At 32.6% G+C, this 25,518-nt stretch overlaps 4 protein-coding genes and 1 long non-coding RNA gene across 17 annotated transcripts; 2 read left to right on the top strand and 3 right to left on the bottom strand.

Annotated features, from left to right (window-relative positions):
- LOC123205571 (plant cysteine oxidase 1-like) lies at positions 1-1,423 on the top strand. Its single transcript, XM_044622559.1, has 5 exons — positions 1-138; positions 222-352; positions 493-637; positions 740-937; positions 1,066-1,423. Exons 1-5 carry the CDS (start codon positions 33-35, stop codon positions 1,176-1,178), a joined length of 693 nt encoding a protein of 230 aa, XP_044478494.1. The 5' UTR covers positions 1-32; the 3' UTR covers positions 1,179-1,423.
- A 2,892-nt stretch (positions 1,424-4,315) lies between these two features.
- LOC123205502 (serine/threonine-protein kinase SAPK2-like) lies at positions 4,316-7,352 on the top strand. 2 transcript variants are annotated; one of them, XM_044622466.1, is made up of 10 exons: positions 4,316-4,696; positions 4,856-4,930; positions 5,404-5,505; positions 5,607-5,660; positions 5,759-5,851; positions 5,942-6,034; positions 6,132-6,236; positions 6,325-6,423; positions 6,600-6,906; positions 7,218-7,352. In XM_044622466.1, exons 1-9 carry the CDS (start codon positions 4,577-4,579, stop codon positions 6,870-6,872), a joined length of 1,014 nt encoding a protein of 337 aa, XP_044478401.1. In that variant the 5' UTR covers positions 4,316-4,576; the 3' UTR covers positions 6,873-6,906; positions 7,218-7,352. The 2 variants fall into 2 exon arrangements, with proteins under 2 accessions (XP_044478401.1, XP_044478400.1); XM_044622465.1 differs by lacking the exon at positions 7,218-7,352 and having other exon boundaries at positions 4,317-4,696; positions 6,600-7,045.
- Positions 7,353-11,525: 4,173 nt separating this feature from the next.
- Positions 11,526-15,191, bottom strand: LOC123205490 (phospho-2-dehydro-3-deoxyheptonate aldolase 1, chloroplastic-like). Its single transcript, XM_044622448.1, has 5 exons — positions 14,592-15,191; positions 14,215-14,492; positions 13,259-13,535; positions 12,868-13,113; positions 11,526-12,001 (listed from the first exon to the last, which is right to left on the bottom strand). Exons 1-5 carry the CDS (start codon positions 15,102-15,104, stop codon positions 11,717-11,719), a joined length of 1,599 nt encoding a protein of 532 aa, XP_044478383.1. The 5' UTR covers positions 15,105-15,191; the 3' UTR covers positions 11,526-11,716.
- On the bottom strand, positions 13,725-14,208 carry LOC123205491. Its single transcript, XR_006499859.1, has 2 exons — positions 14,092-14,208; positions 13,725-14,000 (listed from the first exon to the last, which is right to left on the bottom strand). It is a non-coding gene; the product is annotated as an uncharacterized LOC123205491 (long non-coding RNA).
- A 6,572-nt stretch (positions 15,192-21,763) lies between the features above and the next one.
- LOC123205555 (F-box protein FBW2-like) lies at positions 21,764-24,565 on the bottom strand. Of its 12 annotated transcripts, none has more exons than XM_044622545.1 (4): positions 24,170-24,514; positions 23,199-23,294; positions 22,978-23,129; positions 21,764-22,626 (listed from the first exon to the last, which is right to left on the bottom strand). In XM_044622545.1, exons 2-4 carry the CDS (start codon positions 23,283-23,285, stop codon positions 21,960-21,962), a joined length of 906 nt encoding a protein of 301 aa, XP_044478480.1. In that variant the 5' UTR covers positions 23,286-23,294; positions 24,170-24,514; the 3' UTR covers positions 21,764-21,959. The 12 variants fall into 12 exon arrangements, with proteins under 12 accessions (XP_044478480.1, XP_044478479.1, XP_044478477.1 ...); XM_044622544.1 differs by having other exon boundaries at positions 23,199-23,290; XM_044622542.1 differs by having other exon boundaries at positions 23,199-23,286.
- Between the last annotated feature and the right edge of the window lie 953 nt (positions 24,566-25,518).

Below are 25,518 nucleotides of genomic sequence, written 5' to 3'. Positions count from 1 at the left end.
CCTTTGGTAATAAACCAACAGTGCACTGTACAATGGAAAGAAGCAAAGTGCAAGTGCTTTACGATGCCTGTAATGCTGTGTTTTCTCAGAAGAAACTTCCAAGTTTCCAACAGATTCAATGGCTGAAAAGCATCCTAGGTATATATAATCTTTTTGACTAATTTTATCAGCTTAACCTCTGGGTTCTTAGCTTCGTTGTGATTCAATTTATTTGTCTGCAGATTTATTTGAAGCTGTTGATGTTGGGATAGATGAATTTAGCTTGCATGGACGGAGCATCAAGGGACTGGTTTGTGGGCAAGCAGTCTCTGAAATTACCTACATTCACATTCACGAGTGTGACAGTTTCTCTGTAAGTATAAAAATATTTCTCCGCATTCATGTATTTGCACTAAAACAAAAAAAAAAAATGGAGATTGGAGGCCATGATCTGTCAGAATATGATGTTTTCTTCTTATGAACTAAATAATTAATGGGAAGAATTTTGTGCAGATAGGCGTATTTTGCTTCCCAGCAGGTGTGACTTTTCCCCTTCATGATCACCCGGGCATGACTGTTCTAAGCAAACTTCTGTATGGATCCCTTTACGTCAAAGCCTACGATTGGGTGAAGGTGCAGAAATCAAGCTGCCGAATAAGTAAGCATAACTAATTGTGGTAGAATTGTATTTTGGAAACATCTAAGATTCATACAAATACAGTACAAAACTGACCCTTATGGGGAATAATTGAAAATACAGATGGAATAGCAGGCATGGTGGTAGATGCAATATTGAATGCACCATGTGAACCATCTATCCTGTTTCCGAAAAGCGGTGGAAACATTCATTCGTTTACTGCCTTGACTCCCTGTGCAATATTGGATGTTTTATCTCCACCATACTCTGAAGAAAGGCCTTCCACTTACTTTTCTGACTTTCCGATTCCCTCTCTTCCCGGTATGTAATTGACCTGATCAATATTTTCCAAATAAAATTATACGTCGTATTTTAATTACATAAATAAATACACATAATTATTAAATATAAAATATCACCTAATTACGTACTTGTATATTTTGGTTCAGGTTATGCAATACTTGAGGAAATAGATATACCCCAAGACCTAGTTGTTTCTGGAGCACCATACCTTGGCCCTCCAGTTGATTTCGGAGACGATGAAACCGAAATGTTGGTGTGAATATATAGAAGTGTTCTTCTTAGGAAATTCTTAGGAGGCCCTGTTATGGGCTGAATGATGAATCTTAGCGTTAGCATTGAGAATATATGTGGTGTGCGTACATATATACAGTGTAATACAGTGTCCTAAATGAATGTGAACAAGAAAGATGGTGAAGCATAATGTTTGTCCTGGTTATCTATGGACCGGATGGGCTTTGACTGGGCTCCCTTATTAATGTCATGGGGTGGACTTTGTGATTCCAATTGCTCGTGATTGTAATTTGGCAGTGTTTATCATAATTTCATTGGACCAACCGGCGTCGGGTTCACACTAAAAACGTGCGGTGACGTGATAAAAAAATATTGAGATATTATTTTATTTTAATATTTATTATTATTATTATTATTTAAGCATATATTTTATATTATTTATTATATTAATAAAAATGAAAATAATTATTTTAAAAAGGTATTAAATATAGATAAAATTATAATAAAATTAAAATTATTTTATTAATTTGTTAATATTTAAATATTATTTATAAACTAAATAAAATAATATTAGTAATAAAATATACATTATCAAGAAAAATACTCTAACCAAACGCCACTAATAATTATTAAAACAAAATTATATGTATATATATTGAGAAAATAAAATAAATATATAAATAATATGTCATAATATAATTAGTTATTTTAAATTAATGATAAAATAACATTCAATCATATTATGACATATCATCTATATACTCATTTTGTGTACTTAAAGTGTTTACACACAATGTTATTGTAGCTATTAATCCCGAACAAGCAAAGTTGTAATTATTGAGCAATACTATGAGTATGAGCTTTTTGTGCACAATTGATGTATCATCATGTGATTAGATGTTACTTTATTATTAACTCAAAATTATCTAACTGCATGATGATATATCATCTGTGTACTTGTTAGAGACTCAAATAAAAAAAAGTCTCACATCTAATATACTTAAGTAAAATGAGTGGTATATAAGTATTATAGATTAGCCCTTAACACAAGTTAATTAGTTTTGTATAATATAAGTTTTAATCTTTACATTTGTAAACCCAATATATATTTCTGATAGGACTTAAATTGTGTATAATATATACAAAATATTTTATTGGTAATTATTTATTTTTTTAATACAATATATTGAACTCATTAGGTTTAATCTGACAACAAAACTATATGTATCTATTTTAGGTGTATAAATATATATACACTTGTATATATTATCACGTGATTGAGTAATTTTAAATTTAAAATAAAATAATACTTATTCACATGATAACATATATATATATATTTAAAATAGATACGTATAATATTACTCCTAAACACGATAGATTGATATTTTATAACGAAAATCAGCTTCTCAATTGTGCAACTTTGTTCCCACATTATTATGCATAAAAGTGTACATTATTAGATTGTTTTCCATTTCACGTGTTTCAAAATCTATGGATCAGAAAGTAGAGACATTCGAGGGAAACACAAAAGCTACTTCAAATATTTATCTACATACAACTTTTGAAGTAACATTTTTTTTAATACAAAATATCAATGACTTTTTTTATGGTAATAATTTAATATTCTAAAAACTGTTTGACGGGATGAACCTCGCAAATGAAGTGGCAACTGAATGAGGCAGGCCCGGCGACTTAACACTTTACGCAAACAAAAAAAATTGTGGGCTACGAAACACAATATCTTTCTTTTGCGGCGAATCCAACCGCCCAATTTAAGCTGTATGCGTACAGTTACGTGATATAGAAATATATTAGGATTATAGGCTGGGAGATTGAAATTTATATTAGATAAAATTAATTTATTTATGATAAACTCTAATTTATCATATTTATATTATTTTTATTTAATTCAAATATGTTTTATTTATTTTTATTTGATTTAAATATATTTAACTCATTTATATTATTTTTATTTGATATAATTAGATGTGTTGTCACTTAGAAATATATTGTTCTTATAAGTATAAAGATCGAAACTTATATTATATAAAATTAATTAACTTGTGTTTAAATCTAATATATCATACTTATATATAATTTATTTATATTATTTTTATTTGATATAAAATTTTTTAATCTCTTATACATGTTATATTTATTTTAGGCCAACAGACAATTCTCCACCTAAGTTTTAATGTTAAAACAAATACATATATATGAGGTTTGAAAAACTCAATATTCCATAATACGCTAACTTTTGTTATAATTTTATATTAGAGATAAAGGTAAAATCGTCATTTTATTAGTAATATTAAAAAAATATAAATTTCACTAAGCTTTTTTCTCTTGAGGTTTTAAAAACTAACAATTTCATCCCTACTTAAAATTTTCTAATTTTGAAAAGTAATATTTTTTCCCCAAAACTAAGGTTTATTTCTTACCCTCTTCGACCACCAGTAACATTACTTTTGCTTGAAGATACATCAACCAACACCTGTCACCCTCTTCAAAGCATGATGAAGACGTGTCTTTATCGATTCTAGACAAATCAACAAAAAAGGGTCTATTTGGACAAATTGACAAAGTCTCGTCTCTTCATTAATTCCAGACGAATCAATGAAGTAACAAAACTTTGTCGATTTGTCTGATTCGACGAAGCCTCATTGTTTTATTGATTCTAAACACTCTTCCTCTTACTAGAGAGATAGTGATTAGTGTGTAGGTTCAAACATCATCATCAATAGTTAGAAATAGTAAGAAAATAAACCCTAGATTTTAGAAGAGAAATATTATTTTTTTAAATTAAAAAAACTTTAGATAAATATAAAATTGTTGGTTTTAAAATTTAAAGAATAAAACTTAATGAAATTTATATATTTTTTAATATTATTAATAAAATAATAATTTTACTTTTATTTTTTACATAAAATTTTAAGGGAAGATTGCCCATAAATAAGATTTTAGGTATTTTTAACCTTTATAAATTTGTGTTTATACTGGCGTTAAAACTTAATGTGAAATTATTTTATTTCTACCACGTTGGGACGAAAGAAATTTCTGCACATTCCACACCACGCCGTCTGATTTTCCTCCTAACTTGCTGAAGTATGTTTAAAAATCCACCACCACATTTACACGTGTCAGATTTTTACCTACCGTCAAACAACGTTTGTTTTCTTCTGCATCCGAGACTTTTCTGGTGATGATGATCATGATAGTAACTTGAAAGTCACAACTAGTCTTGCCTAAACTCCTGCAAGTTTGGTTTTTTTTAGATATCTTCTTGTTTATGCTACTGGGTTTAAGTTAAAGTCTGCAAAGAAGAAGAAGAAAACATCAGAGAAATCTTGTAAAAACAGAGGGAGCATTGGAAATTTTGTAGGCTTCAGGGATTAAATTCTGAAAATTTTTAAAGTGATAAGAATGGATAGGTATGAGATTGTGAAAGATATTGGGTCTGGGAATTTTGGTGTGGCCAAGCTGGTCAGAGACAAGTGGACAAAAGAGCTTTTTGCTGTTAAGTTCATTGAACGAGGCCAAAAGGTTTCCTCCATTTCATCCTCCTCTTCAATCTTTAGCTACTTCTTTAGCTTAATTTGTTTTGGAGGATTAAAATTTCTCGTTCTTTTCCTTCTATAGGATTTTTCTATCTTTCCTTTTTCGATTGATTGGATCGTTTTTTTTTTTTTTTTGGTTTTACAGATTGATGAACATGTGCAGAGGGAAATCATCAACCATAGATCATTGAAGCATTCTAATATTATAAGATTCAAAGAGGTTTGAATTTAGCCTTGTCTACTGTCCTTTAATTCCTAAAATTTGGCATATAAATGTTGTACGGATTATCATCTAATGTTCTGTTTGCTTCAGTAAAACAGAACTTTGCAGGGTTTTTTAAACTGCTTTTTATTCTTATCTCATGGACCTAGTTGTCCACAGAATAACATCGACAAATTTAGCTTTCCATTTCTTCATGTGGAGTCTATAAATTTGGTATTTAGAACCCTCTTTAATTCATGTTTAAAGAACGGAGCCACATATCTTGTTAACAGAAAAATGAAATGTCTAAATGGATGGGTTGTGTTGCTGTTTTCCCTTTATTTTCAGCATATGAAGGTTTAAATGATTGTTATTTATAAACACCATTTCTCAATCTGTGCTAGTTTCCAATAGCATCATAGAAGTGAAGGTTTATCTCTGCCTTTTCAGACAGATGTTTCGTTATATGATTTTTGATATACCCATTGCAGGTCCTATTGACCCCAACTCATCTAGCCATAGTCATGGAATATGCTGCGGGAGGAGAACTATTTGAAAGGATATGTAGTGCTGGTAGATTTGGCGAGGATGAGGTGAAGCATAAGGAAAATATGAATCATATTTATATATTTTTAAGAGCTTATTTTTCAACTAAAGTTCAATCCATATGGTTTCTCTTTTTCATTTGCATCAGGCTAGGTTTTTCTTCCAGCAACTTATATCAGGAGTCAGTTACTGCCATTCCATGGTACTAACTTTGATGCTACTTCATTGAGTGTCGAAGCCTTTCTATCCTTCTTTCTGTTTTATTTTTTGTGCATGATTTAAAGCAATCATGTCTTGCAGCAAATTTGTCATAGAGATCTCAAGCTTGAAAATACACTCTTGGACGGCAGCACTGCACCGCGTGTTAAAATCTGTGATTTTGGGTACTCAAAGGTATTCACATTTATGGGCGCCAAAAGAACTACATCAAGCTATCAGGATTGATGAATTAATCACTAAAAATGTTATAATTCAATTTTGTAGTCATCTGTGTTCCATTCTCAACCAAAGTCTACTGTAGGAACCCCTGCATACATTGCACCAGAAGTCCTATCTAGGAAGGAATATGATGGGAAGGTATAATACAGTTCTTTCTTTCTCCCTCATTCTGATTAAACTTTGCTTTAAAGAATTCTGATAATATATTTCTGTGCTACTCCTGAACTCTATACAGATTGCAGATGTTTGGTCCTGTGGGGTGACCTTATATGTGATGCTAGTTGGGGCATATCCCTTTGAAGATCCTACTAATCCAAAAGACTTTAGAAAGACCCTTGAGGTGAATATTTGCCTTGGTTGTTCACTGCATTCTTTAGGTCTCCTTTATTTGCATGGAGTTCCTACTAATATCTCATCACTCATGGCAGAGAATACTCAGTGTCCACTACTCATTTCCAGATTATGTCCGAGTTTCCTTGGAGTGTAAGCATCTTCTATCTCGGATTTTTGTGGCAAACCCGGAGAAGGTAATTAATCCTTGTGAAACAGAAATTGTTTGATATTGGGATGATTCTTATGTTATAATACCTTTTGTTAATAGCTGAGTCTGGTTTAGGTTGCACCATTTTTGTTGACTCATCCATCAAACATTTATGCATTTGGATTAAACTTTGGCTCTTTCTTTGTGTTTGGCTGTTTGCAGAGAATAACAATTCAAGAAATAAAAAACCATCCATGGTTCTTAACCAATTTGCCCATCGAACTGACAGAAGGAGGGAGCTGGCAGAGCAACGATGTAAATAACCCATCCCAGAGCATGGAAGAAGTACTAGCAATAATACAAGAGGCTAGTAAACCAGTTGAGGCATCCAGAAATGAAGGACATTTGCTTGGAACAAGTATGGATCTGGATGATTTGGATGCTGATGATCTTGAAGATGTTGAGACAAGTGGCGATTTTGTGTGTGCAATGTAATCAAAGTGTACAAAAAAGGCCCAACTTCCCAGAGGTATGGGCATCAGAACTTTACTGCTGAACGATTAAGAAATTTCCCATCCCATGTATAATCCTTGTCCTGCCATCTGGGACATTTATGATGTTTGTGAATCACACTTTGTCTTATTTTATAGATATTAAGATACTATCAATCAATCTGTAAAACCTAATTATCTCCTGCTGGGAAAGGCACATCACAAAGTGATGTAGGTAGACACGGTAGAATCTTCTAGAGCCACCATTCTTATTTATTTAAGTAAAAAATTGATCTTCCACCTAAAGCATTACGATAGCAAACAATATTAATAATTGTCACTATTGTAGGTTAAAAAGTGGATGATGAACTTCACAGGATGCACCCGAAAACAGAAAAAGGATGAATGAGGATGTTACTAACTTGGTGTGGTAGGGAAGCCGGGCAAACTTGTCATTTATGTAGCACGCAAACAGAAACACAGAAATAAAAACGTAAAAATGTATTTTTTTTTAAATATAGAGAATTAAAACTAAAAAAAACTTATAAATATGAAAAATATAAAGGTTTTTTATAAATATCAATTTTTTTATAATAAAAATAAATAAACTTGTATATTATAAAAATAAATAATTAAAAAGAATTAAAAAATACTATAAAATGAAATAATAAAATCTATTATAAATTGTTATTGAGCAAGCACATGTAGATATTTAAGAAAAAAATAATAATACACGTCAATCAATATAACATGTTGGAAAGGAGATGAGTTACATATCGAAGAGATAAATTCAATATGAAATTAAAAGACATTTCAAGTTTGAAAATATAAAAGATGTGTATTTAATAGATTTAATGATTTTTCTTTTAAAAGAAACGCGTTTCAAAATTTTTCAAAAATTTCAAAATGACCTGAAATATTTTGTACAAGTTTCCGGTCATTTCGAAAACAAAAACATTTCCAAAATGTGGAAATGCACCCAATTGTGAGTTTTCCTTGCTACTTTGCTTGTCATCTCCTGCTTCAGGCTGTGGCTTTCTTCTTAATAAAGGAAGTTTACAGCTCTCTTAAAATTGCTTCAGAAGACCAGAATCCCCTCTAAAGACATCAAGCCATAAATAGGATCACCTGCAAAAAAAAATGAAACTCAATTAGATAGATCAGTACGTAAAGTTGATTTGTCTGTCTGCATTACTTCAACTTTCACATTTTAATTGACTGATAATGACTACTTACAGAGTGAGGAAAAACAGAAAATCAAACTTGTTGACATTCTGCAAAGCAGAGGAACTGATGCATATTGTATGGATTGAAGGATTTCCCTTTTTTTATTTGATAAGTAATTCAAATAAAGGTTTTATAAACATAACAGAGGCTCAAACTTAGGTTTTCTCTTTAAAAGTTTTAATGTTTCACTAGTTTTGTTAACCCTTGATTTCTATCGAAGGATTTCCATTGTATCAATGTAAATTAAACAGAAATATAGATAAAATTTCCAGTTTCGCCTAGTGGTAAATTTAAGGTAGAAATATCTGGGTTAAGAGGAGTTCAGAAGAAAGGCAACAGATATCTATGACAAAGACAAATACTGCTTCTAGCCTGATAATTTATATTAGTTATTTGCTGCTCATCAGAATCAGCAGGTTTTAAGTTTTATAGCTCATGTTCTGCCAGTCTGATATTTTGTAGCCTTTTCCTTTAATCTATGTACCTTTAGGCCTTTCAGTAGATTGGCTGCTGCTTTAGTTTTTTTTCTTCTTTCCAGGACAGAATCATGGTTACAGCTACATGGAATAGAAATCATCAGGAATGTATTCATCAAGTTTCTCTATTAGTGTTTTAGGAATTGGATTGCCCCTAAAAATTGCAACTTAAGGATCTCAGAGGCAACGCACAGAACCTTTAAGTGTAAAACACATAAAACATGAAGCTCTAAATTCACATCAGTAGTAACAGAGACTGTCTAACGAAAAAATGTATCAACATAAGAGAAAAACAAATTAAAAGGAATTTCGTTTTATTTATTCAAGCACTTTTAAGTATTCAAAAGTTCGCATACCAGTTAGTCAAGCGGCTTGCAACATCCTTCTTCTCAGTAAGAGTTCTGATGAAAACTTCCCATTCCACTGGAATATGTGATTTACTGAGAAAATCCTTCATACAACCATTTTCACTTCCATTTTCTGTTTAAAACTTGATAAGGTTAAGTCATTGAAAGGTGGAAAGGCAAGAGATGAAATTAATGCAGCTGCTTTCCCAAGAAGGAAGCTAAGTTAGCATATCTTCCCATGAGAGTGCATCCCTTCTGCAAAAAGAATAAAAATGAGGATTTTGTGCCTCTATATAGCACAGAAACGGAAATGCCGAAACTTGAAAACATGGAAACAGGAACGCTGAAAAGGAAACCGTCTTCACTGTGGTTCCTTGAGAAAAGATTGCACTTGCCAATCACATCCAGGCAGTCCTTTGCCATCCCAGGGCACAACTTTGTACGAACCATTTTCAAGATAAAGAATTCCGCTCGCCAATATCTCAGGAATGTGATTTACAGAGGGGAGTTGGCAGTTCGCAGTAAACCATAAAATTCAAACAGCAATCAAGTGAAGCTTTGAAGTGTAAATAATACGTTTGGATCCTTTTCTTCATGCTAAGTTTCTAGGACTAATGTTTCCAATGCATTCTCAAATCCAGTTTTGCTAGATGATCTTTTGTATATATTAAATAATACAAAATCCATAAATCAATGCTGAAGTGTGAGAAAAATAAAATGAAAACTAAATATGTGACAATAAAATAAATCCTAAAATTTAGTAGTTTATACACACAGAAAAAAGGGTGGAGAGTATTATTGTGTACAAATAGCTAAAGATAGATTCGAATTGAGTCAAACTCCTCTCAAAGTAGTTTAAGTAGAGTCAAATTCGAGTTCGATTATAAACTAAGTCAAAATTGATTAAAAATATTTTATTTTGATATGTATTAATTAAAACAATGTTGTTTTAGCTTCGAATCAAAATTTTCAACGTTCGTAACAAGCCGAACACTCTCTTATCTCAAGCTCGCACTCGCGCTCAACAGTAAAAAACCCTTAGAGTTGAGTTCAAACTTGTCAACACTAAGTTTATTTTAAACTCGTTCAAATCGAGTAAACAATCAAACTTCAGCCAGATTTGCTTGAAATCACCCCGACAAATAACCCCACTTTTAATTAAATTATAACACCGCAAACTGGGCCTGTGCCGGGTCACAAGATTAATTTGTTGAAATCTAAGTGATATTTTTGGATCCATGTCGTAAGACACATAGAGTTTATACATAGTTGTTGGGACCTTTCCCACCAGATTCAATTTATAAAATTAATGGTACATAACACAGGGCACAATAGGTAAAGCGAATAGAAAAAAAAAAAAAAAAAACTAGAAGTAACCTCAGTGCCCAAACCATGGAGTAAAGATTCCAACCCTCAACAAAAATCTTGACTACACAGTCAGCCATGAGATAAACCTGTCTAGAGGTGTCGATGGTTTAGGCGAGGCTGACTCAGGCTCGACCAATTGGGCTAATGGGCTTGGTTGGGCTTAAAGCCCAAACAATAATGGGCTTTCGGGGTGGGTCGGCCCATTAATATATAAGAGTCCAAGGCCTGGCAAATGAGCCTTAAATGGGTCAGACTTTAAATATTTTTAAAAAAATATTAAAAATTTTTTAACACAAATTATTTTTCAAATTATAAAATATAAATAAATATATACTATGATAATATTCAAATTGATTGAATTCATTTGATACTTGATCTATTTGTAATATTTTGTAATGATAAAATTAAAATAAAAATGAAATTATAAATACAAAGAATTATTATTTATGAATTCAGATATTTTCTGAAAGATAATTGATGAGAGAAAATAAGATTGAAAATATAATAAAATAATTGAGATTGAGAGATTTGTAAACAAGAGTGAAAATGAAAAAAAATTGAATAGGTTAATATAAAAATAAATAAATTAATTAAAAAGTAAAAAAAAATAAATGAAGGCCAAGGCTTCTGCTAAGCTTTGCTTCCCTCTGCCTAACAAGACTTTTGCCTTCTACCGCAACGCAGAAGAATACCTTCTACCAACAAAAATTTTTAAAAAAAATTATTTTTAAATAGTATTGGGTCGGGCTGGTCAACCCATGAGCTTAATATTAAAGCTTAAGACCTGGCCTATGAGTCTAGTCTGACATACTACAGTATCAGACTGAGCTTTCTCATATCTTGCTTTTTTTGTGCTTCGTATTGGGTCTCTATTCGACATAGTCTAATTGACATGTCTAAACCTGTCAAAGCAAGATTAGACCAACCGACCAACAAAAAATTCATTTGAATAAAGTAATCAAATTTATATCCTTTTTTGAAATTAGCAGCCTACGGACACAAATCAGACTCTTAACATTAATATAATAGCATATTCCATCATGCCAAGTTACAATGAGAGAATATGCCAAAGTAATGGAAAGTCTAAAATCTTTGGATCTCCAATGCTTTGTTGATGGTAGTACCTATTTATGTATTCAAAATAAGAATGCATAATATTTGTTTCAATCCATATCCATTCTCATTCAAAGAAATTCGGCTTTGTGTAGCTCAAGTTAACCTCAACATAACCAAATTTGATGAGTGCAAAAATAAGAATTTTCAAACTTTAAAGGATGAAAAATCATCTTTTAATCCGAACACAGATGGTCTCATATCATCACTTCCACTTCTAGCATACACATACATACAATACATAACAGAAAATCAAATCAAATACAATCTCTATTTATAAAAGTAACATATTTGTGGGATCCCTTAATCCATTCATTCTACAGCACCGAAGGGGAAGATGAGGGGGAAGGGACAAGAGGTTGCTGTGAATTGATTCTTCTCTTTCGAAGGCGCTCAGCAATGATAAAGGCAAGCTCAAGTGACTGTGAAGCATTGAGTCTAGGGTCGCAATGGGTGTGGTAGCGTGAACTCAAGTCATCAAACGTCACTGTTCTTGATCCACCAATGCACTCTGTTACATTCTGGCCCGTCATCTCCAAGTGTACACCTCCTGGATGGCTTCCTTCTTGCTCATGCACATCAAAGAATGCTCTCACTTCGGCCTGGAAAAATGAAGTAGGATAAGTATTTGTATCAAAATGTCTGTTATGTATCTGCTGGCGCAACGATTTCTGTTTCAATGTGCAATACTTACTGAGGAAAAGAAAATTATATGGCAGCTGCCGCCTCAAACAATTCATACCCTTCTATCTTTTTAATGGGAAAAGAGTTCATTACTCCCACGAAAGCTACTGGGGAATGCAACTACCTACCTAACAAAGAATTGTCTAACTTAAATTATCGGATGCATGCTTAAAAAATCTAGAATGACCATTTGGACACAAAAAAAAATATTATAAGTTGTCTCTTTCTCACCAACTAAAGCTCAATGCTTACCTCAGAAGCATTATGATTTCTTTGAAACTACAATATGCCAATGCTCAATTTTATTGCGTATCTCACTATCTCTTTTACTAAAGAAAAAATTATGATTTCTTTGAAACCACAAAATACCAACACTCAGGATGATTGAGTATGCTGCCCACTTCAAAAATGAAGAAGAGATCAATCAAACATGCCTAAAGAAAAATCTCTGATTGCAAAAGCATGCTTATAGCTATGAGCAATGGTTGTTGAGTTTGACACATCTATGCTCAAACAGCTCTACATTATTTGTATAGAGTAACTGTTTTTGTCAGAGTTTGAGATGAACTTACTAGAGGAAGCCATTTAATTAACCATTATTCTCATTTATCAATCTCAAATTCGTATTATTTTCCCTGTAACCAATAAGATTTCGCCAAATTCCTAAAGGGTAAAATTTTAATAGAAATTAGGGAAAGCATGATGAATTAAATTTAAATTTATGCTGATCAAGAAATTCCTCAGAAATTTAATCTAATCTATTAAAAAAATGATGAGTATTTACCCTGATAGCATCAAACGGACGAGTTTTGAGACCACAGGGAGCCTTGATGGTGTTACCATGCATAGGATCACTGACCCACGTAACAATTTGGCCTGCCCGGCGAACTGCCCTGATCAGATGGGGAAGCTTCACTCTCATGTTCTCAGCACCCATTCTTGTGATAATTGTTATCCTCCCAGGTTTACTCTGAGGATTTAAGATCTCAATGAGCTTAACTAGCTCATTTGGATCCATCTTATCGCTGACCTGGAGTAGAAGAGAAAATTCATCAGTAGAGTTTAAATTTATGTTTAACCAAATCATATTAAATTATAGAGACCTCATCCTTTATTTTGTACATAACATAATTGAATCAATGTAACTAGACATGATAAATGCATATATATTGTACCTTAATGCCTAGAGGGTTCGCAACACCTCTCAGAAACTCAACATGAGCACCATCCAGCTGCCTGGTTCGTTCTCCAGCCCAAAGAAAATGAGCAGAGCAATCATAGAAAAGGCCAGAAGTTGAATCAAGCCTGGTAAGTGACTGCTCATATGGCAAGAGCAAGCACTCGTGTGATGTCCAGAACTCAGTTGTTGTCATGATAGGATGGTCAACTGTGAGTCCGGCAGCAGACATAAATCCAAGGGCCTCATCAACCCGGTGAGCAAGTTCACGGTACCTGCCATTTCAAGACACAGACAATTATCACTTCAAGTAACATATGATAGAAGTATTAGATAAAATACTTGTTACATAGCCACAAGATAAATTAATTTCATCATCATCCAATATGATTATGTTTATTTTTAAAGAAACATCATAATTAAGGTAAAAAATTCAAACACCAAAGAGTGGGATACTTAGGATATTCGGACTAACTTATTCCAATTATACATGTGATTATTCCACACAAGGATACATTTACAATCTGACTTCACAAAACACCAGACAAAATGGTATTATAGAATGCAAACAAACATACTATCTTTTAGACAAGGCTAAAAATAAGTTGAGAAAAGGTATTAAGCATCCCAGATTAAGCCATTTTTAGACAATCCAAAAAACCCCAGCAATGATGGTGATGCATATGGCATATTCTGCGTGAAAAATGTTATCCAGTCTTTACACCATCTACAATTGACCTCTGAGAAACACAAAAAACATGAAAAAAGCAAAGGTGAAAACGACCAAACTTTTCTAAAGCCACAGCCAAAATTTTACAATTTAATACTTACCGATCTAAGACCGAATCAAAACGGAGTCAATACAGTACAACCACCTTAAAAAATTTTAAAAAATCCAATTAAGTCATATTGGTAATCTAAGACTAAATCAATCAAAAAAATTAAGCAGGTTACCTATCTCCTTGCTCGCTGTGTTCGGTGAAATCCAAATTCCATTGTGTAACCCTCTGCATCGCAGCATAACCACCAGTAGCAAAAGCCCTGAGAAGATTCAACGTAGCTGCGGATTGACAATAAGCTCTAATCATTCTCTGTGGATCTGGAATCCTCGAATTCTCATCAAAAGCGTCTCCATTCACATTATCCCCTCTGTAACTCGGTAGCTTCACGCCACTCTTCTCCTCAAATGGTTCTGATCTCGGCTTGGCAAACTGCCCCGCCATTCTCCCCACCTATATATTAAAAAAAAAATAATAACCATCAACAAAACATATAACAAATCAAAAAAATTAAAAAAAACACAGTAACAAATGCCCCTAAAAAATACAAACCTTGATAACGGGCATTTGACCGCCGAACATCAACACGGCACCCATCTGAAGAAGGATTCTGAAAGTGTCACGAATGTTATTAGCATTAAACTCTTTGAAACTCTCAGCGCAGTCTCCTCCTTGAAGCAAAAAGGCTTTACCCATTGCGGCTTCACCGAGGCGCTCCTCCAAGCTCCTAGCTTCACCAGCGAACACAATCGGAGGGAAAGCGTCAAGAGTTTTAAGGACAGATTCCAGCTCTTCCTTGTTCGGGTACTCGGGCAACTGCAAAGCCTTCTTCGATTTCCAGCTTTCAACCGCCCATTTCCCGGTACCCGCATTCTGTGTCTTGGTGATTGGCTGAGCCGCCGGAGTTGTGGAGCTCTTCACAGAGGGTTTAGCAGAATCAGCGGCGTGGACGGCGGTGATGGGAAGGACATATGATCTGGTTTTGGAGATGAAGGGCGGAGTTTGAGGCTGAATAAAGGAAGATTTGCTGGGAGCAATGGAGGTGCTTCCGCCAATGAGAGCCATAATGGGATATTTGTTTAGGTTCTGGTGGAAGTTAATTTACCAGTTCAGTTTATGACACCTGACAGGAACTAGAACCTGGAGAAAATCTTGAAACATGAGAAGGGTTTTTTATAAAGAACCGGCCTGCCTGTCTGGTGAACCTCTTTGTGTTAGGTAAGGGTGTTTTTGGTAATTACATCGTCTATTTTCAGTTTAATTATGCTTTTTTAAGTTATCGATGAGGAAGTCTTTACTAACCACCTAATAATGTTAGGGGCGGCGGCGGCATGGAAGGAAACTGAGCCGAGTCGACATTAGTTTATGGCCTGTAATGTTAAAATAAAAAGAAAAATGTTTTTGCATAAATTAATGACATGAATTTCCTATGATCATAGGTGGATATAAATTGAGTTGAATTTGAAGGCTTTTTATTTCAAATTTAATTTGAATAAAAAATAGTTTTGTTTAAATTAAATGAGCTAAAATTAGAGATAGTTTGAGTTCAGACTTAAGAGTTTGATTCGATTTAATTCAAATTCAATTTGAGTTTATGATTTGAAGTTCTGACTTGAGTTCATTGATTTATTAATAAAATAACATTATTTTATTTAATAATAAATAAAATGATATCATTTTAATAATTATTTGATATAATTCGAATTTAACTAAACATTATATTTAAACGGAATTGAACTATTATGACAGTTTGGACTAAATCGAATTTTATCTAACTTGAGTTTCGTTTATTGTCACTCATCCTGATTCGAACTCAATTTGAATTTGAGTTCAAATAATGCGAACTAAATTAAATTAAGCCAAATTAACTTTCGAGACTAAGCTAACTTGGTTAGAGTTTAACCATATATTAAATAATTAACAAAATATTAATATTAAAAAAATTAATAATTTCTACTTCTAATACCACTTTTGCAAGAAAAAACATTAACATTTAATTGAAATCTTCCTCATGGGTGGATAGATTCAAGCTCGATTATCAGTTTGGTACAAATAAACTCAAAACAAGTTTAGTATAGAGGAGCTCAAGAAGCTTGGGGTGTTCGGGTTTGACTTGCTAAGCTTGCAATTTTAAAAAATTTTAACTTAAATAATTGAAATGATATCGTTTTAATCAATACATATTAAAATAATATATTTTTGGTTGATTTCGATTCGATTACAATATCGAGTCAAAGTTAAACTAGATTTCTCTCAAATTGAGTTTAACACGAATTAATTTAATACAAATTCGACTCTTTTAAACTAAGTTGAATTTGAATTAACCTAAATTTAAATTTAATTTAATTCGAATCTACCCAGACTTATGCCAAAATGAACAAGAAATATGAAACTTTATAAACCCCCTATCAATAATTGTCTTTAATGTATATTATAATACTAATAACATACATTTCTCTAATAATCCCTTATCTTAATATCATTACATATATTGAGGAATTTTGAACTCCAAAGGCTCAGGCTAACAGGAAAACTCACCTAACCAGATGAATTAGGTGAGTTTTGTCAAGATTTAGTGGGAGGACCCAATTGGTGGAATTACAAATATAACCCTTGTAAATTTGGCTCAAGAAATAAAACCGACGTCTAACCCATTACACCTACCCTCGCTCCACTAGTAACTCTACCGTCACCTAACCTAACTCGTTATCATTAAAATTCTCTTAAAACTATAAAATTCGATTTTTATTAAAATTAAAAATTAATTTAAATAACCTCAAAATGGTGTAACTTATCGAATGAGTTAGATAAATCTCTCTCCCTCTCTCTCTCTCTCTCTCTCTCACCCAATTAATAATTGGCCAAACGAGTATTTTTCAACCAAACTATTCTGAATTTTCAAAGTTCTTTTCTTTAACTTTGAAAATATCATTTACCCACCTATAGCCAATTAAATTTAATGGAACTTTAACCCCTGAAAATTTAATCTCATTTTTCCCTTAAAAGTTTAAAAACTAACATTTTATCTCCTAAACCAAGTTTGAAAAAATCACATTTTTCCCCCTAGGGTTTAGTTCAAAATTCGTTCACTTTCTTCGATGTCATCACCCACCGTCTCTCCCTCCCAATGATTTCCCTTCCTCTAACGGTCTGCCTCAACTACACCCCAACCTATCCGACGTCGAAAGACGTCATCTGAGAAGAGAAATCGTCTTCCCAAATGACAAAAATGAGATTGATCGATCTGGTTTTTGTGGTCTAGGAAGACGATCGTCTTCCCAGATGAAGACGACTCATCTTCCTAGACAAAGACTAGTAGTCTCATCTTTATCTGGGAAGACGATTTCTCTTCTCAGACGACGTATCTCAGCGTTGGATGGGTTGGGATGGAGTTGAGAAGGGTCGTCAGAGGAAAGAAAATCGTCGGGAGGGAGAGACAACTGGAGAAAGTGAACAAGTTTTAAAACTAAACTCTAGGGGGGCAATGTTATTTTTTCAAACTTGGTTTATGGGAGAAAAGTTAGTTTTTTAAATTTAGGAGGGGAAATGAAATAATATTTAAGTTTATTTTTAATATTAAATATAAAATAACGATTTTACCCTTAAAATTAACATATTTAAATGGTCATAGATAAGTAAATGAAAATTTCAAAGTTAACGGAGGGAACTTTGAGAATTCAACATAGTTTAGGTGGGAAATAGTCCTTTGGCCATAATAATGATCTAAATTAGAAGGAAACACATTTAAGATTACTAATTTTTTTTATATTCATAAAAACTCTAGCAGAGTTAAAAATTGGGTATCAAATAAATATATTTGAATAAAAACATTTTAGGTTTATTCACAAAAATATTATCGATATCAATAATTAAAAATTTAATAAACAATATCAGTATATAATAACTGAACAAATAACCTAATTAACCCACATTAGAGAGAGCAAATTTTTAAAATAAGTAACATATTTGATGAAAAATATACTTTTTTTTCCTTAACTAGGTTTTGTCTAACTTTTCTTAATAAAATTTTTAATTGGGTAATTTAGTCACGTCTAATGTTATTTTACAAAACATTGCAAAAATTACTATTTTTTATTTAAATTGTTCATCTCACCAATTTTTTTCTTAAGAAAGTTAATATAAATGTTTTTTAGTGGTAAAAATATAATATGAAATGTGAAAATTTTATATAGTTGAGAGAGACTTGTGTTTTCAGTTTCAATTTTCTGCATTTCTGTTATCCAATTTCTTTTATTATACTTACACTACAAAATCACAACAAATACCACGTAATTATAACTATATGGAAATAATATAAAAAATATTTTAAAATAATTATATAAAAAACTAAATAAAATAATATTTTAATATTATTTTATTATCTTTATTCAAAGCAATAATTATATATATTTATAAATATTGATTAGACATCTTTTATTATTAGACATATTTTAAATAATTTATTAGTTTTTAATAAAAAGTTATTCAAATCAAACGCTCTAAAATTGTTTTTACATAATCTCATGGGCTTAAGTTACAAAATTTGAAACAAAATTTCAAATGTGAATTTCATCGAGAAATGTTTTATTATTAATAATTAGAGTAAACTTACATTTATTCTTCGAATATTTGACCTAAAAACACTTTGTCAGCCAAAATTATATTTTGGTAATGAAAAAAAACCCTAACACAATGCAAGGAATTGAAAATTTTATTTTATTTCAACTATCTTATTTTTAATATTACTATATAATCATAAATTAGCAAAAAAAAAACCATTAAAATAAAAATTGTATTAGAACCCTCTTCTCTCTCTTTCTCTTTTTTTAATCCCTCTTAGCCTCACCTCCTTCTCTGAAAGCCCTACCATGGGTGACACTTTTTCATCATTATCACAATCTCACCATTGTTATTCCCCATCGCCTTCATAGTTGTCTCAATATGAGTTGTTATCGACAATAATTTTTTTTTTATAAATGATTTGAGTGAAGTTGTCACTAGCAACCACTCATATCGAGACATCAAATGAAGACAGTGAAAACTAACAATGATGAAATCATGATGATAATGAATGAGTGATGTTGATAACTAAAGTTTTAAAGATTTCAAAGATTGATGTGTAAGTTTTAAAACGTTTTTGTTTTATCTAAAAAAAAGTTTAGGTTAAACTGTTACTTTAAAATCGTTTAAGTTTAACACATAAAAGAGTTAATTGTCAATTTTAAAAAAATTTATGGACAGTAAACACTATTAATTTTTTTAACATAACTTGATTTACGAAGAAAGAGTGTTATATAGGATTAGGGTATCATTGAAGGGGAATAAAACTGAATTGTGAGTATGAATATTATACATGCTTAAGGGATATTATGAGGATATTCAGTAGTTGTTTTATGGCCACATGACTTATTCCCGCCCAAAGTTTGATGAAAACTCAAACTCATACTTGCTAATTTAAAAAAATGCAAATACTTATTTTTTTATTAAAATTTAATGTTAGAGTCACGGGTAAAAATGTTATTCTATTAAAAATATTTAAAAAATTAAAAATTTATCATATTGCTCCTCTAAGTTTAAAAATCTAATAATCTTCTCATCCAAAATTTGAAAAGTAACAATTTCCTCCCTATAATGTACTTCTCTTCTCTAGCCACCTCCATTATGAGTGATAGTCGACCCTTATCACCCATCCCTCCTTCCCAACCTTTCGTCATTGGAAAATGAATAATTCATCTAGAGATGAATCATCTTTGTCTGAATACAAATCATCTTCATCTGGACAATTTGTCATCGTCCAGGCGAAGATGAAGGGTCAGATGTCATCATCCAAATTTTCGACCCTTCATCTTTAACTGGACGATGACAAATCATCTAGACAAAGATGATTATTTGTTTATTATCCAAACAAACGATTTGTTTTTCCCACGATGAAGTGTTAGGGTCGGGATGGGTTGTAAGGGTTGGCTATCGACTGGAATAGAGATGGTCGAAGAGAGAAGAAAATCCTAAGGGAGATATTTTTATTTTTTAAACTTTAAATAAAAGTAATTATTAAAATTTTAAATTTAGAAGGAAAATATAATAAATTTTTAATTTTTTTCATAAAACAATATTTTTATCCTCGATGATCCTATCAATAAATTTTAACCAAAAAAATAGATATTTAAAATTTTAAAAATTAATGAAATATAAGTTTAATCTTTCATCAAACCTTGGGTAGGAAAAAGTGATTTGGCCTATTTTTATATTATTTTATTTAAATATAATAGCAGGTTGCAAAGCAACACATATTTTGAGGGAAATTTTGTCTGAGAATTCGAAATGAATGGTAAAAAATTCACACACATCTCAAGACAAACAAGTGCAAGATCCAAAGACAACAGCCAGTCACATGTCATGTACATCCACTATACTAATTATAGATAAATTTTAATCAAATAGTAATTATTTTAATTAATAAAAATGATTAAAAGAGGATTATCGACGTGATTAACATCCCATGTTTGGTTTCAACAAATGCTTTGAAGACCTACTGAATGTGACTTTGTATCTGACCACTTTCAATCACTAACAAATTCTCTGCTTTTTCCAATGCATCCAACCCAAGCCATTTGTTCTCACGTGAAACTTCTGTTCAATTGTTTCTGTTAAAAATGAGACTTTATGTGAGTAGGCAATTATTGTTGTAAACAAACACCCTCGACCGCCCTTGGGTTGGGGGGAAGGTATTTTTTTTATTTATAAAAAAAATAACCAGGATTTTGATTATATTAATTAAAAAGATAAATTTAAAATATAATGATTTAAAATATAATTATTATATCAAATAAAAAAAGATATCACAAATATGAGAAATACTCAAATTTAAACTTTCTCCTTGGAGAGTAAATTGTTTGACAAAAATTATAAAAATCCCCATACAAGCTCAAGATATGGCATGAATTCGAAATCTATTAATAATATAATAAAATAAGACTCTTGAATTATCCCATACAAGTTGCAGATTGGTTCGGATAAGGTTCTCACACTGCTTTTAGAAGAAATTTTAAATAACAAAAAAGTGAGATTTTGAATACGAGAATAAAGATTTAGATTCCCTTTAACTATATTTAATCTCTTTTAAGACATGAAAAAACAAAAAAAAAAAAAACTCACACGACAGAAACCAGGACTAAGAAATTGAGTTTGCCAAAAAGAATAACAAAATAAAAAAAGCAAGAAAGGAGGCGGATTGCTAGAAAATCCAGTCTGCAAAAGGGTTTTGCAGCATCTACTCCCCCTTTGACAGCAAGGGCCAAAAGAAAATACGCTAAAGTGAAGGAATTTGCCTTTTTTTAGGGAAAGAAAGAACCTGAGATGCCTAAACATAAAAGCTTAAAGTCAAGGCCTCCTTTAGAGTGGCATGTATTTATCATATTAAATGCAAGAAATTTTATTATATTTTTCTCATGCAGGAGAAGCCAAATTCATCCACATACTTTTGGAGGTCCAATCTTGCAAAGTGGGTGGCAGGCTGGCACCAGAGTCACCAATGATCTGACACTTCCTTCAGAAATATCAGTGCATGATTGTGGACCAACTCCAAACTCCCAGATTGCAAAATCCAGTAAAATTTGTTACAAAATGAAAGATACTAATGTGGATCTATCTTTTCTATTTCAACCTCACGGGCCTTTGATTTCAAGTCAGATTGTAAATTACCAACCACAATACACTTAGGAATATGCAGACTAGACTATACAAGGAGTCTTTCATTTTGGAACTTCAGATTATGCATGACAGAAAACAGATTACAATGACAAACCACACAGGTCCACTCCTTTGGAAAGATATAACACATTTAGAGCATATAGCAGTTGTTGTTCCCAGAAAGAAAACGGTTGAAATAGTAAACAAATTGACAGGGAAGAAACACAAAAACTAAGGTGATGGAGGCCAACCGTAGACTCCAGCATCCTCAACAATTCCATTGTAGAACCTTAGCTCAAGCTCCTCCAGCCTGCCTTCATCATCCCACATTCCATCGTAGATTTCATCATCATCATCATCATCATCATAATCACCCATTCCACCGGCTAGGAATTCCCAGGCCAAGTACTCAGAACCATCTGAGTAATCTGAGCAATCATCCCAATCATTAATCTCATAGCAATCCTTGACAATGGGTCCCAAGATCTTCAAGTTCGGAAACTTCACCTTGATGAACTTGTCATCAAGTTTGACATCCCAGCACCCTCTCAAATCTAAAAATTCTAGCTGAGAGCAGCTGCAAAGTATCTTTAAAACACTCTCAGTGCTAAGATCATGGTAAGCCATCTCAAGACGCCTGAGCTTAGGCATTGTTGCAGATATGGACTTAGCCTCATCATCTTGCGTGAGCTTCCCTGTAGCTAATGGGTGCATGTTCCGACACAATCCCACCAGCAATTTACAGTTCTTTCCTATGGCCTCTAAAGCACAAGCACCAATTTTATTGCAATAACTCAAATCCAAGAAAGTGATCGCTGAGAGCCTTCCAGCAATCTGTTCAGCAACAGAATCACTCATCTCACTTCTGGGTAGGCGCAATGTTTGAAGGGAACCCGCGCTAGGAAAACAGGGAAAAGAAGACCAATATCAGCAAAAATGTGCTCACTGAGTTTTTAATGAAAGGTCATTTGAAGTGGTAAATGTTTGAAAAAGGTTGCAAAATCCAGGAAACTGAAAGCTTTTGAAAAGGGACCTAAGATCGAATAGATATGACTGAGACATGATGCTGTTTTCATGAGTAAATTTTGCGAGCATGTTAAAAAATAAAGAGTTTCAACTAGGAAGATAAGTTCATCACATAACAGTCTAAAACACCAGCAACAAAAGACCAAAGCATATAAAAGAAGTATCAATGCATCAAAAAATAAAAAATTGAATGAGAATGGAACAAAAAGACATGGTTTATTACTTTTCTGCAATGAAGGTGAACATCATGTCATTGTGCAAGCCAGAAACGCAGAGCTTCCGGAGAGATCCAGAACTTCTAGTGATCAACATTTGAAGCATCCGATCAAGGTGCTCAGGTTGGCAACGATTGCTCCATTCTTCAATATCTATCTCCTGCCAACAATATGGTCCTGTTACTGCTTTTCCCCATGATTTGCAAACCCGAGGTATTACTGTTAGTACCTCCTGGAGTGATAGATGTTTAAAGATTAGTCCAAGAGCATCCGGTATTAGCTCATCCCAATTCCTAAAATCACTTTCGCCATCCATCCTAACTGTCTTAACACAACAAACACAAAAAAAATGAAAACAATCTCGATGTCAGCTTTCTTTTTAAGAAGGAATGTAGGTTAAAAATTAGGAACATCCAGTAACCAAGAATCAGAGAGATGATACTAGCAAATATCTATATCACGTTCAAAGAGATAAACAGACAAATTCCATCAACAAATGGTGAAATACTACTCTTTGCTTGTCAAAAACGCATATAAAATTGCTTGAAGGACCAAAAAAGGATGCATTTAGTACTTCCTCAAAAGGGTAATAGAGTAGATATGAAAAGGAAACGAATAATAAGAGAAAACGTTACAGATTAACAGGGAAATTTAGAAGAATTCGAGCAAACTGTATGAAAAATAACAAAGCAAGGACCAAATTCAGGGGAACCTGGATGAAAAATCAAGATTTGATAATCTGGACAAGAAAAACTGACAATGGAAAAAAATTATCGCATAAAAGACACAAATAAACCAGCTTTAAAGATCTAACCAAACCCACTGAACAAATTGCAGAAAAATATTGCGCATTAGAAGCAAATAAAAAATATATAAAAAACAAGAAACTTTATCAAAGAAGGAGAGCAAAGTCATAAAAAAGTAACTGCATGCAAATTACAGAGGAATTTAACTGTATTAGAACCTCAAAATATATCAATATATATAAAAGAACTATGTTTTGTACCCGAGAAAATGTAGTAAAAGAAAAGAAAATCATTACGTGAAGTAGAAATGTGGAATCGAATTTAGTACTATGAGTAGTTTATAAGTAGTTAAATCTCATATCCAGAAGATTAAGACAACAAGTGATAATCATCCTAGTTTCAGTTTCTGTTCTTTAGAAAACTCGAGAGTAAAGGCAAAAAGAAAATTACATACATCTAAACCAATAAGTGGGTTTTTGTTCAGAAGGTAGAAACTTTCTGGATTTGGATTATGCAAAAGAACTCACCGGTTTATCCGCCACAAATGCAGGGAAAATAAGAGAAATAAAAAAAAAAAAAAAACCTCAGAGAAACACTCAAACTGAGAGAAAGGTAAAATAATGAGGGAAAGAAAGAGGGACAGCTACAAAACTGGTCTTATCCATCCATCTAACCAAAGGCTATCAATGCAACCCACAATAAGAACAAAGACAAAGAGTGAAAAGCAAGGTTATGCGGGTTAATAAGAAAAAGGGAAAATAAAAATTAAAGAATAAAGAAGAGAGAGAAAGAGAGAAAGGAAAAAAAACTCAAACATGGCAACCATACTCTTCAGAGAATAAGAAGAAATGGGAAGGCGACAAAATAATGTACTTTTCAATACTGTGACAATTGAGTGTCATGTTGCCGTGTTAATGAAAATTTAATAAGGATTGATATTTGGTACTGATGAAAGATAGGATCTTGCAGTTGCGTGAAAATAGCAGCACCGACAAGAGCCGGTGCTGGAGGTGGGTGGTGTGGTGAAACACTGTATTCTTGTGGAGGCCCATGTGGGGTGCCTGCAGTTTAATTCGAAAGTGCGGTTGTTTAAAATTTTTTGAAAAAGTTTATTTTAACCATTATGAACCAAATAGTTGATGTATGATGAATTCGTCTATGAATAAATATTAACTGTGGCTTTCTGAGATCTGACAAACTTGGAGAATGGGCTCCTTGAAACATACTGAGTTTTGTTTACAGTGGTTTTAAGTTGAAGTACCATTAAAAGGGTGGCAGTGGCTCGGCTTCACGAGAGATGCAAAGGTCAGGCCTACGTTTTCAAGAGAGATTTGCAGTTGTTTATTAATTGAAATTGACTCACTTTATATTACTGTTTTTCGAAAAACTCTTCATCTTCTTATACACGGAATCGTCTCGGTTGGGCAAGAACCTTTATGTCAACTAATGGGGAATTGGGTTTAGACTTTGGTACTGTAACGTGCAAGAGCAGGAACTAGTGTCATACTGTCATGTCTTCAGCCACATATAATTTTCCTGCCATCATGAGGTGTCGTCCATGGGCAAATAAATCACTTTCACGTATGTCAGCATCATGTCACCGAAAGAGCCGACAACATGTGATCCAATTTTCAATTGCTGGATCTGATGTGATAATGGATTACCGCAACAAAGAGGAGTAAAATTGACTTGGAAAATGAATTGGTTAAAGAAGAAAGTACTCTCTATTTCCCAATTTCACCTTCATCCTAATTAAAGGCAACTATTTGATGTAAAAAATCTATGATATCACTTGGGAAAAAA

This window comes from Mangifera indica, unplaced genomic scaffold (assembly GCF_011075055.1).
Source record: "Mangifera indica cultivar Alphonso unplaced genomic scaffold, CATAS_Mindica_2.1 Un_0008, whole genome shotgun sequence".
In the NCBI taxonomy this organism is placed as follows: Eukaryota; Viridiplantae; Streptophyta; class Magnoliopsida; order Sapindales; family Anacardiaceae; genus Mangifera; species Mangifera indica.
This window is presented reverse-complemented; position numbering and strand designations above follow the sequence as displayed.

Bases quoted from the DNA above. Each gene is read 5' to 3' on its own strand.
- LOC123205490 (XM_044622448.1), bottom strand. From the start codon at position 15,104: ATGGCTCTCATTGGCGGAAGCACCTCCATTGCTCCCAGCAAATCTTCC. The intron at 14,493-14,591 runs GTTTGTATTTTT...TTTAATATATAG, and splicing joins GTCAAATGCCCGTTATCAAG to GTGGGGAGAATGGCGGGGCA. The intron at 12,002-12,867 runs GTAAATACTCAT...TCATTTTTCCAG, and splicing joins GTCCGTTTGATGCTATCAGG to GCCGAAGTGAGAGCATTCTT.
- LOC123205502 (XM_044622466.1), top strand. From the start codon at position 4,577: ATGGATAGGTATGAGATTGTGAAAGATATTGGGTCTGGGAATTTTGGT. The intron at 4,931-5,403 runs GTTTGAATTTAG...TACCCATTGCAG, and splicing joins ATATTATAAGATTCAAAGAG to GTCCTATTGACCCCAACTCA. The intron at 5,661-5,758 runs GTACTAACTTTG...CATGTCTTGCAG, and splicing joins TCAGTTACTGCCATTCCATG to CAAATTTGTCATAGAGATCT.
- LOC123205571 (XM_044622559.1), top strand. From the start codon at position 33: ATGGAAAGAAGCAAAGTGCAAGTGCTTTACGATGCCTGTAATGCTGTG. The intron at 139-221 runs GTATATATAATC...ATTTGTCTGCAG, and splicing joins ATGGCTGAAAAGCATCCTAG to ATTTATTTGAAGCTGTTGAT. The intron at 638-739 runs GTAAGCATAACT...TTGAAAATACAG, and splicing joins GAAATCAAGCTGCCGAATAA to ATGGAATAGCAGGCATGGTG.
- LOC123205555 (XM_044622534.1), bottom strand. The intron at 22,627-22,977 runs GTAATAAACCAT...CTGTTTTCCTAG, and splicing joins TTCACCTTCATTGCAGAAAA to CGCGGGTTCCCTTCAAACAT.